Source organism: Bos grunniens, chromosome 1, assembly GCF_055505025.1.
Source record: "Bos grunniens cultivar Pamir isolate PY7600 chromosome 1, Bosgru_T2T1.0, whole genome shotgun sequence".
Taxonomy (NCBI): Eukaryota; Metazoa; Chordata; class Mammalia; order Artiodactyla; family Bovidae; genus Bos; species Bos grunniens.
This window is the reverse complement of record NC_141165.1, coordinates 115384720-115401302: the sequence shown is the minus strand read 5'-3', so window position 1 is coordinate 115401302 and position 16583 is coordinate 115384720. Positions and strand designations below refer to the sequence as shown.

General features: G+C 35.5%; 1 protein-coding gene across 1 annotated transcript in view; it reads left to right on the top strand.

Annotated features, from left to right (window-relative positions):
• The window catches only part of ARL6 (ARF like GTPase 6), a 39694-nt gene that overhangs the window by 13375 nt on the left and 9736 nt on the right, over positions 1 to 16583 (top strand). The window contains exons 3-6 of the mRNA XM_086411232.1: positions 2511 to 2572; positions 3764 to 3832; positions 7298 to 7392; positions 14444 to 14573. Of these exons, the coding sequence (XP_086267358.1) occupies positions 2511 to 2572; positions 3764 to 3832; positions 7298 to 7392; positions 14444 to 14573 (356 nt within the window). The remainder of the gene's footprint in view (positions 1 to 2510; positions 2573 to 3763; positions 3833 to 7297; positions 7393 to 14443; positions 14574 to 16583) is intronic.

Below are 16583 nucleotides of genomic sequence, written 5' to 3'. Positions count from 1 at the left end.
CCTGAGACACTTAGGTAATAATTCCTGCACTCTTCACTTGGTTTGTAAGCATCCCCTGTCCAATTTAGAGAATCATCAAATGTATTTGTTCCTGAATAGGGCAGAGGGAAATTAATCAGTGAAGACTATTTCAGATTCTTTAGAGGAAAATGAATCACACTTGAATCTGAAAGTACCAGCTCACATATCTTGTCCTGTCCTAATTAATTAGTGTAGTTTCTTCTTTCTAATTATCTTCCACTAGAACTTTAGAAGTGAAGAAAAGAAAGTTGATTAATTTTATCCCTGTTAAAACAGCAAATTAAAGGGTAGCTTCTCTGGAAACAAAAGAGTTTGTAAAGAAACTGGGTGATTATGGACAGGCTAGCCAATTTCTAATTACAGTTAAGTGATTAGAATTATAGTTCAAGGCTACTCATTTGAGCTGTGTTTTCTGAGATTTCTTTAAACGTTCAGCTAACTTTTTGTTATTATTGTTATTTTTTTCCTAATAGCAATAGCTGATGGTTTTATCACATTGGCACATGAAAATTCATAAAATCAAAACAGTATGTATTTTAGGACAACAAAAATTAGGAAACTCTGTATTCCAAAGTTTGTTGTACAGTGAAGGACCCCTAAGATATTAGGTAAGAATCTGAGTAACAGGAAATAAATTCTGTCTAACATAAAGAGATAGATTTTTGGAAGAATACTACTAGGCAGCTCACAGAATAGAAGGGAAAGCTGAGTAAACAAATTCCAGAAAGCCAAAATCAGGGCAGCTCTGGGAAGTCTTTTCACTAGCACATTACTATTAAGGTGACCAAGCTCCAGGGACCTTTCACCTTATGTCTTTCCATTTGAATTTTAAATTTTCAGGAGTAAACTACCAAAGTGAACATAATGATGTGAGGCAGCAATTTTCCCTCTACTCCTCTTTTTACATGAAAGCAACGTGATGAACTCAAAAGGGAATTTTTTTTTTTTAGGTTACACTTTTGGCAGTATGAAGAAGACTGGGGTATGAAACTGAAATCAGTGAGAGTGTAATTCTTAATGATAACAACCATTTGTTGAGTGTTTACTATGGACCAGACACTGGTATTTTGCATCAATTAGCTTACTTAATTCTCATGAAAACACTAAGAGTTAAGGGTAGTAATGATATATTTTACATTTAAGAAAACGCAGGCTTAGAAAAGTAACTTGTTTAGATGGTGTATTAGCAGTTAGGAGTAATCAGGAGCTGTTTTAGTAATTTGAAGCAAGAAATGATGAGGACCTAAGCTAAGTTAGTGAGCCAGAATCAGTAAAGCTTAGAGAATTGTTGTATAGGGGATGTAAAAAAAGGAAAGAGTCAAGAATAACTGCTAGGCATCTGGGTCAGAAAGTGAATGGACTTCTATTCAAAAGGAGAAAGTCTTGATGGTACAATTAAGTTAACTTAATTGACAAGTTAACTTACCAATTTAAGGTCTTTTACTTGTCGGTGGATCATGTCAGCAGGTCTCCCATTATACTCTTGCCCTCTTGCAATCTCTTTTCCACTCGATCTCCACCACGGCCCCACCTCTCTCACTTGGTTACATACAGTCTTTCCCTTAATAAATATATTTTAGACATACAGGCCTTCAACTTTTCCTGAGTGGTGAGTTCCTCCCTTCCTTGCAGTCATTGCTCTGGCTATTTCCTTTGACTGGGTGGTTCTTTGCCCAGATCTTGTCATAGCTTTTTTCCTTCTTAACATTTACTGGGTGAGATGTCACCTCTCTCAGACAGGCTGCTAAACTAACCCTCCTCCACCCCATTGCCTCCCACCTCAATCACCTTTCATTGTACTTAGCACTGTTCACAATTGGTATCTTAGTTATTTATTGCTGTTTACCTTCTCTAGATTATAAATTCATGAAAGCAGAGACCATATATATTCACCATCTAGACATGAAGACAATCCTCTGTAGCTCGCATCCTGCTTGCTAAGTCGTTTCAGTCGTGTCTGACTCTCTGCAACCCCATGGACAGTATCCTGCCAGGCTTCTCTATCCATGGGATTCTCCAGGCAAGAATACTGGAGTGGGTTGCCATGCCCGCCTCCAGGGGATCGTCCCGACTCAGGGATCGAACCCACCTCTCTTATGTCTCCTACATTGGCAGATGGGTTCTTTACCAGTAGTGCCACCTGGGAAGCCCCTCTGTAGCATTTGCAAACTCAGTAAGTATGGAAGATTAGGAAGTCCTATATGTGAGCTAAAAGAGACTTGTGAAACTATTTTAAGTTGGTGGTAACTTTCAGCAAGCCTCAAAATGTGAATTAAGACAACACATTATGCAGATTTATAATTAGTAAACCTTAAACTTCTATAAAGAATTCACACACAATGATCTCCTTGCAAAAATTATGATTTTGTTTAATCCTTTCATCTTCTTAGTGGCAGATTTTAGAATTGGAAAAACTGGGTACTTTTAACCTGAGGAAAAATGCATTTTCGGTAATTGCAAATTTCTAAACTTTGTCTCTTTTCTTAAAGGCTCAGTCTCAAGATATAGTTCCAACAATAGGATTCAGCATACAGAAATTCAAATCGTCTAGGTAATTCATTTTATTAAACTTGTGATTAAGAAGTTGTGGGTGAAAAATGGTATTAGATCTATCTAGTTATTCCTGCTACTCTTAGAAAAAGGAATCTGTTGTTTCAGAAGCCCACTGACGTTAAAATACTCGTACTACTATCTCTGGATTATTCTTCAGATAAACTCTTCTTAAAAATTTTTTTAATATAAATGTATTTATTTTAATTGGAGGCTAATTACTTTACAGTATTTTATTCGTTTTGCCATACATTGACATGAATCCACCACAGGTGTACATGTGTTCCCCATACTAAACCCCCCTCCCACCTCCCTCCTCATCCCATCCCATCCCTCTGGGTCATCCCAGTGCACCAGCCCAGAGCTTCCTGTATCATGCATCGATCATATATGATAATGCACATGTTTCAGTGCCATTCTCCCAAATCATCCCACCCTCGCCCTCTCCCACAGAGTCCAAAAGACTGTTCTATACATCTGTATCTCTTTTGCTGTCTCACATACAGGGTTATCGTTCAGTTCAGTTCAATCGCTCAGTCGTGTCCGACTCTTTGCGACCCCTTGAATTGCAGCACGCCAGGCCTCCCTGTCCATCACCAACTCCCAAAGTTCACCCAAACTCACGTCCATCGAGTCAGGGATGCCATCCAGCCATCTCATCCTCTGTCATCCCCTTCTCTTCCTGCCCCCAATCCCTCCCAGCATCAGTCTTTTCCAATGAGTCAACTCTTCGCATGAGGTGGCCAAAGTATTGGAGTTTTATCTTTTTAAATTCCATATATATGTGTTATACTGTATTGGTGTTTTTCTTTCTGGCTTACTTCACTCTGTATAATAGGCTCCAGTTTGATCCACCTCATTAGAACTGATTCAAATGTAATATTTTTAATGGCTGAGTAATACTCCATTGTGTATATGTACCACAGCTTTCTTATCCATTCATCTGCTGATGGACATCTAGGTTGCTTCCTTGTTCTGACTATTATAATTTTACTAGCAAAGAAAAATATATTTTTTATATGTTACTATTATAAAATCATATTTATATTCAAAAAATGTATTCTGTGGCACTTGAAAGCTGGCCCAAGTTGAACACTGTATACTCAAGGGTGGTTTCTTTGATTGATAATAATTTAAAGTTTTAGTAGCTTATAATGTAATAATTTTTGTTGTTGTTTGTTTTGTCTTATAGTTTGTCTTTTACAGTGTTTGACATGTCAGGTCAAGGAAGATACAGAAATCTCTGGGAACACTATTATAAGTAAGTATGTTTGCAAATGTTGGTTAACTAGATGGTTATATTTTAACAACAAGTAGTGATTAAAAATCCAAATGATTATGTGGGCTAGGTTGCAATGTTTATTTTTATGTAATTTAAGTATACATCCTAAGTTTTTAAAAAATATATGATCATACTTGACATTATTTGTCAAATGGTTCAGATTCTTCATAACCTTGGGCCTTGCATGTTCTGTTGTCTCTGTTTTTAATGTCCCGTTCTACTCTACTTCTCTGCAGCTTAAGGTTGATATATTCATTCTTTAAGGACTAGCTCAAAAGTCACCTCCTCTATGGAGATTCCATTTATTGTGGAGATGCCCAATTATTCTGGCTCCATTGTTGGCACAGTACTTCACCATTCATTTTTCTCTAATCTTATAACCATATAATCAAGGGGGTTGGATTTTTTTCTTATTCAGATTATTTCTTCAAGATCAAGTATGATTCTGGGCACACAGATCAGTATATAATTACTGAATAAATTTAGTTAAAATAGCAGCATCAACAGTTGATCCATTTGTTCAACAAGCAGTTCTAAACAAGATGTTTTGCTGCATGTGCAAATCAGGTGTTCACCAGTTACTTCAGATTAACAGCTATCAAGTTGCTAGGATCCAAATATGCTATGTTTGTGGTATTCTGCATTAAATTCTCTCAGGGAAATGTGAGGTATTTTTGTTTTTAAGGCAACTTGAGTTTTCAGTATAGGATTTTTTAAATTCCTCTTCCAATTATTTGGTAAACAACTGTTTTTAAAAATGTATTTAATACTTAAAAAATTTTTTATTACAGAAAATGTAAAACTACATAAAAAATAGTATTTAAAGGAAATTTTTTTTTCCAATTTTAACATTCTTTTTCTTTAAAATCTTTTTGGAAGAAGTTAATGAATTCAGGAATATTTTAGATACACTGTAGGTGGAATGCTGAATATGATTACTGTTCAGAAATCTATAGTAATAGTAAATTTTCTGTAGCTATATTTTTCTGATTGTGAAAGAACAAGTACATTTTAATCTATTAGACTGAAAAAAGGTTAAAAAGATTAATTAAGTCTACTGTTGGCAAAACAAGCTACTCTTACAGATAATGTAACATCTTTTTAGGGTAATTTTTCAATATCTGTTAAAATGAAAAATGTTCATACCCTCCAGCCATAATTTTTGCTTTCAGAAAAGTACAGATGACTGGGACTGCTGGGCAAACATGTATATGAAAGAATGTGTGTTGAGAATTATTTATAATGATATTTTTGTCATATCTCAGTTATATAAAGAAAATTATTCTTAATAAAAATGTAGGCTTACTATATATTGAGAGAGAAGAAAATTCTTAGTGTAATATGTACTGCATCATCAATAGCATTTGGGTACTAATGAGATTATAAAGGAAGTTTACTTTGTCATTCATTTGATCCTGTAATGTTAATTATTGTATAGCTTTTGCATATTTCTCTTTGAAAAAGTAATAAAGCCTAAGATATAAAGAGTGCATATTGGGAAAGGAGTAAATGTTTAGAAAATATATCTTTTAAGTATGTTTCTTCTGTTTTGAAATAACATTTAACATAACTGAGAAAGGAGCCTTCTAAAGCATGCACCATGTGCTGTATAGTTTTCATTTAACATTCTCTGATAAGTCAGGAAAACATAAAAAGAATGTAACTCTCATGGCAACCTAATATTTTCTTATATTCCTTCCTATGCCAAAATTTGCTTAATTATTTCTCTGTTTTTGGACATAAAGATTGTTCTCAGTTTTGGAAGATTATAAACAATTCTTCAGTTAACATATTACTGTATAAATCTTTGTCATACTTCATGTTTCCTTAGTATAAATTTCAGAAATGAAATTATTGGCTCAACGTGACTGAATGTTTTTAAAGCTCTTGATATATATTTCCAGTTGTATCAGTTTCTATATCCACTGGTAATGTATGTCTATAATAAAATGCATTCATCTTTTTAAATGATAGCAGACAATGGTAAAAAAAAGTTGTTTTATTTTTTATATGCATGTGAGTACTAATGACATTGAACTTTAAAAATCTTGATTTATGACTGAAATAAGTGAGTCACAAAAAATATATGAATGTCTAGTAAATATATGAAAATATATTGAACTTAACAAGAAATTAATAAAATGCAAAGTAAAATAATATGGTGTTAGGATGGTAAAAAATTGAAAAGAATAAGAGCCATGCTGGCCAGGGAGTGGAAAAAGTGCTGATAGTATTATAAAATTGATATAGCATTTCTAATTTGTCAGTGTTTATCTAAAACTTTATTATGTATTCCTAGGCATTCTGTTCCTAAAGTATCAAGAAATTTTTTAAATGTATTTGGGAGGCTGTTTATCCCAAAGTTTTTCATAGTAATGAAAATTGGAAGTATGCTATGAAGCCCAACAATAGAAGTTTGATACAATATTTAATGACATACTCATTATACTTTACAGTATAATGAAAGATGTTATTGAAAGACGTCTTTCAAAAAAAATTTATTGAAAGCTTCTTTATGCTTTAATGTTTCATATAAAAGTAGTTCAAACTACTATAAAAAAGATCAAGGAAGTGTACATATATATCAGAAAGGCAGAATAAAACAGCAAGGTTCCATTTAAATACAGATGTAGATATTCATATATGAATATTCTTGCTTGGAAAATTCCATGTACAGAGGAGCCTGGCAGGCTGCTGTCCATGGGGTTGCAAAGAGTTGGACAAGACTGAGTGCATATGCATACACACATTTACAAAGAAAATGCTAAAAATGATTTATTTGCAAATATTAATGATTGTGCCTGTGTAATAGGATTATGTTTTTACCTTTTTTAAAAACAATTTAATTTATGACCATGCTGAGTTCGTTGCTGCACATGGGCTTTCTCTAGTTGTAGTGATTGGGGCTACTTTCCAGTTTCAGTATGCAGGCTTCTCATTGTGGTGGCTTCTCTTATTGCAGAGCATGGGCTCTAGGTTTCAGAAGTTGAGTCGCTTTGGCTCAGTAGTTGTGATTCACAGGCTCTAGAGTGTGGGTTCGGTAATTGTAGCACATGGGCTTAGTTACTCTGCATAATGTGGGATCTTCCTGGATCTGGGCATCGAACCCGTGTCCCTTGCATTGGCAGGTGGATTCTTAACCACCAGAAAAGCCCAACTTGTTATTTTTTTAAATTATGAAATGAGTCATTAAATTTACCATGTTATGACCAAATGAATAAAAATTACTTTGCACAAAATGTGACTTATTTGGTTAATATATTAACCAAAATATGGCAGTATTAATTCCTCATATAAACTAATAAGGAACAGCACCAACGCCTGTAATGATAAATCATCATAGGACATGAAGACATAATAAATGGTTTAAGATATGCAAATGAATAGTTAACATAGAAAAATGTTTGTTTATCATTAATTTTTCTCATTCTTTGTATTACACAGAGAAGGACAAGCCATTATTTTTGTCATTGATAGTAGTGATAAATTGAGAATGGTTGTGGCCAAAGAAGAACTTCGTACTCTTCTGAATCATCCAGGTACATGTCTGTGTCTTTCAGTCTGTAATGTCTGTGCTTTGGGGTCATCTATGATGTTTTGTTCTTTGATGTCAACAAAACATGTTGTTTACACTGTATCAGTTCAGTTCAGTCACTCAGTCATGTCTGACTCCTTGAAACCCCATGAACCGCAGCACGCCAGGCCTCCCTGTCCATCACCAACTCCCAGAGTTCACTCAAACTCACGTCCATCAAGTCAGTGATGCCATCCAGCCATCTCATCCTCTGTCGTCCCCTTCTCCTCTTGCCCCCAATCCCTCCCAGCATCAGAGTCTTTTCCAGTGAGTCAACTTTTCGCATGAGGTGGCCAAAGTACTAGAGTTTCAGCTTTAGCAAAATTCCTTCCAAAGAACACCCAGGACTGTTCTCCTTCAGAATGGACTGGTTGGATCTCATTGCAGTCCAAGGGACTCTAAAGAGTCTTCTCCAGCACCACAGTTCAAAAGCATCAATTCTTCGGCACTCAGCTTTCCTCACAGTCCAACTCTCACATCCATACATGACTACTGGAAAAACCATAGCCTTGACTAGATGGACCTTTGTTGACAAAGTAATGTCTTTGAATATGCCATCTAGGTTGGTCATAACTTTCCTTTCAAGGAGGAAGGGTCTTTTAATTTCATGGCTGCAGTCACCACATCTGCAGTGATTTTGGAGCCCCAAAAAATAAAAGTCTGACACCGCCTCCACTGTTTCCCCATCTATTTCCCATGAAGTGATGGGACCAGATGCCATGATCTTAGTTTTCTGAATGTTGAGCTTTAAGCCAAGTTTTTCACTCTCCTCTTTCACTTTCATCAGGAGGCTTTGTAGTTCCTCATCACTTTCTGCCATAAGGGTGGTGTCATCTAGATATCTGAGGTTATTGATATTTCTCCCAGCAATCTTGATTCCAGCTTGTGCTTCTTCCAGCCCGGCGTTTCTCATGATGTAATCTACATATAAGTTAAATAAGCTGGGTGACAGTATACAGCGTTGATGTACTACTTTTCCTATTTGGAACCAGTCTGTTGTTCCATGTCCAGTTCTAAGTGTTGCTTCCTGACCTGCATATAGGTTTCTCAAGGGGCAGGTCAGGTGGTTTGGTATTCCCATCTCTTTCAGAATTTTCCACAGTTTATTGTGATCCACACAATCAAAGGCTTTGGCATAGTCAGTAAAGCAGAAATAGATGTTTTTCTGGAACTCTTTTGCTTTTTCCATGATCCAGCAGATGTTGGCAATTTGATCTCTGGTTCCTCTGCCTTTTCTAAAACCAGCTTGAACATCAGGAAGTTCACCGTTCACGTATTGCTGAAGCCTGGCTTGGAAAATTTTGAGCATTACTTTACTAGTGTGTGAGATGAGTGCAATTGTGTGGTAGTTTGAGCATTCTTTGGGATTGGAATGAAAACTGACCTTTTCCTGGAATGAAAACAGTCCTGTGGGCACTGCTGAGTTTTCCATTTGCTGGCATATTGAGTGCAGCACTTTCACAGCATCATCTTTCAGGATTTGAAATAGCTCAACTGGAATTCCATCACCTCCACTATCTTTGTTCGTAGTGATGCTTTCTAAGGCCCATTTGACTTCACATTCCAGGATGTCTGGCTCTAGGTGAGTGATCACTCCATCGTGATTATCTTAGTCATGAAGATCTTTTTTGTACAGTTCTTCTGTGTATTCTTGCCACCTCTTCTTAATATCTTCTGCTTCTGTTAGGTCCATACCATTTCTGTCCTTATTGAGCCCATCGTATACAGTTCTGTAATTTTAACAAATGCATATATTTATGTAACTGTTCCTGTCTATACACTCCCAGACAAGAAACAGAACATTTTCATCACCCTGTAAGTTCTTTCATGCCCCTTTCTAATCAGCACCCCTACAAGGGGCAAGAAGAGCTACTAATCTGATTTCAGTCTCCAAAATTTTGCCTTTTTTACCATTTCATATTAATGGTGGGAAAAGGTACATACATTTTTGTGCCTAGGTTTTTATATTCATTGTAATGTTTTGGGGAATTGCCCATGTTGATGTATGTATCACTTGTGTACCCCTTTATTTGCTTTGTAATATTTTATTATATTACTGTAACAGTTTGTTTATCCAGTGTTTAGTAATTGATACCTGAACTGTTCCTAGTTTAGGGCAATTATGAATAAAGTTGGTGTGAACATTTTTTGAAATATAATTGACATATAATTTTACATCAGTTTCAGGTATTCAACATAGTGATTTGATATTTGTATATACAATTAGCCTTTGAACAACTGGGATTTGAACTGCACAGGTCTACTTGTGTGTGGTTTTTTTCAAATAATGCCACAGTAGTACTATATGATCCAAAGTTGACTGAATCCACAAATGTGAAACTGCAAATACAGGGGACCAGCCATGAAGTTATTCACAGATTTTTGAATGTGCAGAAGTCAGAACTCCACCCCCACATTTTGCAAAGGTCAACTGTACTGTGAAATGATCACCACAAGTCTAGTTAACATCCATCAGGACACATAGTTAGAAAATTTTTTTTTCATGTGATGAGAACTTTTAAGATATATTCTTAGCAACCTTCAAATACCCAATACAGTATTACTAACTGTAGTCACCATGGTGTACATTACATCTCATAAATTATTTCATGACTGGAAGTTTGAACTTTTTGACCCCTTTCATCCATTTCAAGCTCTCTCCACTCCAGCAGCAACCAATTTCTTCTCTGCATCCATTATTTTGTTTTCTGTAGATATTGTTTGTCTTCTTTAGCTTTCACATGTGAGATCATATGGTATTTGTCTTTTTCTGACTTATTTCACTTAGCATAATGGATTTCATTTTGTCATTTTCTATCTTGTAATAGCCTCTTCTGATTTTGTGGGAGGGCTGTAGAGAAGTTACTCCTCCTCTTTATTTTTTTTATGTTTTGGATTTGTTAAGAATTGGTATTATTTCTTAAGCATTAAATAAAATCTAATGAGGCCATCTGGTTCAGGATTTTGTGTGTATGTTGGAAGCATGAACTATAAATTCAATTTCTTTAAATGAGGTAGGGCTATTAAAGTTCTGTATTTCTTCTTGGGTCACTTATAGTAATATATAACCAAATCTGTTAATTTGTTAATTTATATAAGTTGTGGAATTTATTGGCATAAAATTGTATCATCCTCTTATTATCCTTTTAATGTCTTTAAGACCCATATGATATACATATCTTCTTTCATTTCTAATATTGGTAATTTATGTTTCCTCCCTTTTTTATTGCTCCATCTTTTAGAGAGTTTATACGGTTTTACTAATTTTCCAAGAAAAACTTTTAACTTTGTCAGTTTCCTCTGCAGATGTATCTTTTTCAGATTTCATTAATTTCTGCTCTCTTTTAACAAATTTTTGTTTTTATTTTGAACTTCCTGTATTTAAATTGAATTTCATTTTCTCTTTATCTTTTTCAGATCGAAGTAGAAATTGTTGACTTTATATATTTATTTTCTTATAAAGCATTTTATATCTAGCTTTTATAATAAAAGCATTTAAAGCAATACATATTTTCTGAGGATTTAACTATCTCACAAATTCTGATATATTTCTTTATTATTTGGCTCAAAGTATTTTCTAACTTACCTTGTAAGTTCTTCTTTGATGGTTGGATTATTTAGTAGTGTATTATTATTTAATTTCCCAAATATTTGGAATTTTTTAGGTGTCTTTTTGTTATTGATTTCTAATTTAATTCTATTTGATCAAATAACCTATTTCAAAGATTTTCATTCTTAGATCAGATCAGTCACTCACATATGGTTGAACATGGTGAATGTTCCATCTGCAATTCCATAGAATGTGTATCTTGCTGTACTTGGGTGAAGAATTCTGTAAATATCAGTTGATAGTGTTATACATATCTTCCATATCCTTTTGTTGTGGTAGAGTTGATGTACAGTATCATATAAGTTTCACATGTACAACATGATGATCCACAGTTTTTTAAGTTGTGTTCCATTTATACTAAATATGAAATATTGCCTGTATTATACAACATATTCTTGTAGCTTATTTGTTTTATACATAGTAGTTTGTTTCTCTTAATCCTCTACCCCTAACTTCTCTTCCACCCTTCCCTCTCCCCAGTGGTAACCACTAGTTTGCTACCTATATCTGTGAGTCTGTTTCCTTTTTTAACATTCAGAAGGTGTTGTATTTTTTTAGGTTTTACATATAAGTGATGTCATACAATATTTGTCTTTCTCTTATTTCATCTAGCATACCACCCTCCAAGTCCATCTATGTTGTTACAAATGGTAATATTTAATTCTTTTTTATGGATGATTAGTATACCATTGTATGTATGTACCACATCTTTATCCATTCATCTGCTAAGTACACTTAAGTTGCTTTTATTTATTTTTTTTTAGGTTGCTTTTATATCTTAGCAATTTTAAATAATGCTGCTGTGAACATTAGGGTACTTGTATCATTTCAAATTATTATTTTTTTATTTTATAAATACCTAACAGTAAAAGTGCTGACTCATATAACTACCATGAGTTATATTTTTAGTTTTCTGCTGCTGCTGCTAAGTTGCTTCAGTCGTGTCCAACTCTGTGCGACCCCATAGACGGCAGCCCACCAGGCTCCCCCGTCCCTGGGATTCTCCAGGCAAGAACACCGGAGTGGGTTGCCATTTCTTTCTCCAATGCATGAAAGTGAAAAGTGAAAGTGAAGTCACTCAGTCGTGTCTAACTATTAGCGACTTCATGGACTGCAGCCTTCCAGGCTCCTCCGTCCATGGGATTTTCCAGGCAAGAGTACTGGAGTAGGGTGCCATTGCCTTCTCCAGAAACTTCAATTCTGTTTTCCATAGTAGCTGCACCAATTTCCATTTGACCTAACAGTGTACAAGAGTTCAATTTTCTGTGCATCCACACCAGTATTTATTGTGTTCTTTTTGACCATAGCCATTCTGACAGACAGATGTAAGGTGATATTTCTTGGTAATTTTAATTTGCATTTTTAGTAAATATCTATTAAATTGATCTAACTGTGTGGATCACAATAAACTGTGGAAAATTCTGAAAGAGATGGGAATACCAGACCACCTGACCTCCCTCTTGAGAAACCTATATGCAGGTCAGGAAGCAACACTTAGAACTGGACATGGAACAACAGACTGGTTCCAAATAGGAAAAGGAGTACGTCAAGGCTGTATATTGTCACTCTGCTTATTTAACTTATATGCAGAGTACATCATGAGAAACGCTGGGCTGGAAGAAGCACAAGCTGGAATCAAGATTGCCGGGAGAAGTGTCAATAACCTCAGATATCCAGATGACACCACCCTTATAGCAGAAAGTCAAAAGGAGCTAAAAAGCCTCCTGATGAAAGTGAAAGAGGAGAGTGAAAAACTTGGCTTAAAGCTCAACATTCAGAAAACTAAGATCATGGCATCTGGTCCCATCACTTCATAGGAAATAGATGGGGAAACAGTGTCAGACTTTATTTTTTGGGCTCCAAAATCACTGCAGATGGTGACTGCAGCCATGAAATTAAAAGACGCTTACTCCTTGGAAGGAAAGTTATGACCAACCTAGATAGCATATTCAAAAGCAGAGACATTACTTTGCCAACAAAGGTCCGTTAGTCAAGGCTACGGTTTTTCCAGTGGTCATGTGTGGATGTGAGATTTGGACTGTGAAGAAAGCTGAGTGCCAAAGAATTGATGCTTTTGAACTGTGGTGTTGGAGAAGACTCTTGAGAGTCCCTTGGACTGTAAGAAAGTCCAACCAGTCCATTCTAAAGGACATCAGTCCTGGGTGTTCATTGGAAGCACTGATGCTGAAGCGGAAACTCCAGTACTCTGGCCACCTCATGAGAAGAGTTGACTCATTGGAAAAGACCCTGATGCTGGGAGGGATTGAGGGCAGGAGGAGAAGAGGACGACAGAGGATGAGATGGCTGGATGGCATCACCGACTCAATGGATATGAGTTTTGGTAAACTCCAGGAGTTGGTGATGGACAGGGAGGCCTGGCGTGCTGTTCATGGGGTCGCAAAGAGTCAGACACTACTGAGCTACTGAACTGAATGTGTCTTTTAAGGCTACTGTTTCCTCATTGACTTTTTATGTGAATGATCTGTCCATTGATGGAAGGGGGAAGTTAAAGACCCCTTACTATTATTGTGTTGCTGTCAATTTCTACATCTGTTAATATTTGCCTTATATATTTAACCTCGCCTATGTTGGGTACATACATATTTACAACTGTCTTTTTCTGCTTGAATTGATCCCATGAACACTGTCCTTTAATGTCCTTCTTTGCCTCTTTTTATAGTTTTGTTTTAAAGTCTCTTTTGTCTGATATATACATTGCTGCCCCACCATTTTTTTCATTCCATTTGCATGAAATATCTTTTTCTATCCTCTCACTTTCGGTTTGTTACTTTGTATTTGAAGTGAATCTCTTATAGGCAAACTATGTATCCGTCTTTTTAAAAAAATCCATTCAGCCACCCTATGTCTTTTGACTAGTCCATTTACATTCTTATCCTCCTTCTATAATATTTCTGTTTGAAGTTTTCTTCCTTTGTGTTGACAGTAAAAATGAAACAAAATGTTTGACTCTTTGCTAGGTGCTGTTCAGTAACTGTTTAATGAGCCCGCCACTCCCACCCTCATCCATCTTTGGTTTACAGTTCCAACAAGAGGGCAGATAATCTTACTTCCCTTGTAGCTCAGCTGGTAAATACTCCACGTGCAATGAGGGAAACCTGGGCTCAATCCCTGGGTTGGGAAGATACCCTGGAGAAGGGAAGGGCTATCTACTCCAGTATTCTGGCCTGTGGAATTCCACGGACTGCACAGATAACCTTAGGAAGAAGTGTATTTTAAATTCTATTATCACTTAAATATATGCTTGACAGTATATGCCTTTAAATGTTTATGTATGTGTGATATGGGAAGAAGTGATTGGAAGACAATTTTAGTGGATTTCAGTTTTAAGGATTTTGGAGAAGATAAAAAGCTAGAAGTGTGATGATAGTCTTATTTTCTCTTTTAGACATTAAGCACCGTCGAATACCAATCTTATTCTTTGCAAACAAAATGGATCTTAGAGATGCATTGACATCTGTAAAAGTATCTCAGTTGCTGTGTTTAGAGGACATCAAAGATAAACCATGGCATATTTGGTAAAGTCTTTTATTTACATTTCATTTTATCATTCTGAAAAAATCTCCAACTTCAGGGTTTTTTTTACAAGCTCACTATATAAGTGACTTAACATGGTAGGATGAAAGGTAAAGATTTTATGTTTTATAAAATTGTAGTGTTGCAGGTATTCAGTAATATATTATTGTTAAAACCTTTTCAAATCTTTTCAGGGATAGAAAAACTAAAACAACTCTTTAAAAGAATTAACCAATCTGCTTACTTACCCAGCTTCAACCACACTAATTTCTTTCTGCACATTGAATCAACCAACCACAGTTGCGTCTCAAGGCATTTGCACTTTCCCTTTGTCTGAATCATTCTTTAAAACAATTTTCCTGCTTACTATTGTACTTTCTTTAAGAAAGAGACCTCTCTTGATAATTCTCTGAAATATCACTATACATTACCCCCATCTCTTGTGTTTTTTTTCCTTACTTTGCTTTATTTGTCTATTGCCATATGACCTCTTCTTTTTTTTCTTTTCTCTTGTATAGTCTGTCTTCCTAAACTAGACCATTAGTACCATGAGACCTGGGATTTCATCGATTTTTTTCACTCTAACTCCCAGAATAGTAACAGTGCCTGTTTAGTAGGTACCTACTCATAGGTACTTAGGAGATATACACAATAAATACATGTTGATATGAATAAACAGAATATAAAAATCTCTTATTTGGACATACTGTAAAACTGAACTCTTAAATAATTAGAGTCTGATATTATTATACATTTTTTTTGGAAAGCAGTTTCTTACTAATATCTTTAATTCCAGTATGTTTTTCTGCCAAAATATTCTGATGAGGATAACCAGAAGTTACATATTAGATAGTATTTTAATGCCTACTGCTACCTTATGTTACCCTATGAAGGTTTCCCTCATAGCTCAGTTGGTAAAGAATCTGCCTGCAGTGCAGAAGACCCGGGTTCGAGTCCTGGGTCGGAAAGATCCCCTGGAGAAGGAAATGGCAACCCACTCCAGTATTCTTGCCTGGAGAATCCCATGGGCAGAGGAGCCTGGCAGGCTACAGTCCATGGGGTCACAAGAGTCGGACATGACTTAGTGACTACACCACCACCTTATGTTACATTAAGCTTCCCTCTGTTCACCCCTGCCCTCACCTCTCCCTGGCCCCCAAACTTCTCTATAGAGAAAGGCTGAACACAGAGGCAAAGAAATCTAGGAAAGAAGGAAGTGATAGAACTCAGAGGAAAACTTTAAGAGCTAACCATGGTGCTGAAAGAGTAATACTATAGCACTTGAGAAATCCTTTGAAATTTTTCAGTACCTAAGGCCACATATCATGAGTAAAACCCTCCTTACTTTGGAAATCAGAGGAAAAGTCAGTGTTTACTAAATTATTCTTGAGTTGGAATTTGAGGTTCTGTGGTATTTTGTTGGTAAAGAAAGGAGGGAGTTGGTGTAGAGAACTATCTTAAGGTAGAACCTTTCTAGTTTTGTAAATCATGCTTAAAATGATAATATCTAAAGTAGAATAATTTAATTTTTGCCCTAAGTGTGCTGACTACATTAATGGAAAGTACAACATTCAAAATACAGGTCAATTTTAATTAGTAAAAGATATAGTTTTCCTATTAATTTTGAAGTAGAAATTAATTTTGCAAATGGAAAATGTCTTTCTCCTTAATAATTAGCTATTGAATTCTATTAGGTTTATTTATTTGTGACACCTTAACTTATTTTAGTAAGAGAAAAAAATAGCTGATGTTATAAGGATATGGACAGAGCATATTGCCAGTTTCTTCATTTTCTGTACATCTTGTAGAAGAATGTTAAGTTTTTCTTTTAAGTTTGTCTAAAATTTTGACTTCTTAATTCAAACTGGACATCTAAGTTCCAATTAGTGTTTCACTTGTTAAGGTTTTTATTTGAACTAAAAATAAATTTCTCCTTTAATTTTGAAGAAAAAAAGTAATGCTGAGTGGTGCAGAGATAAAATATTGCATCTCTCTTGCCTTAGGTACAAATA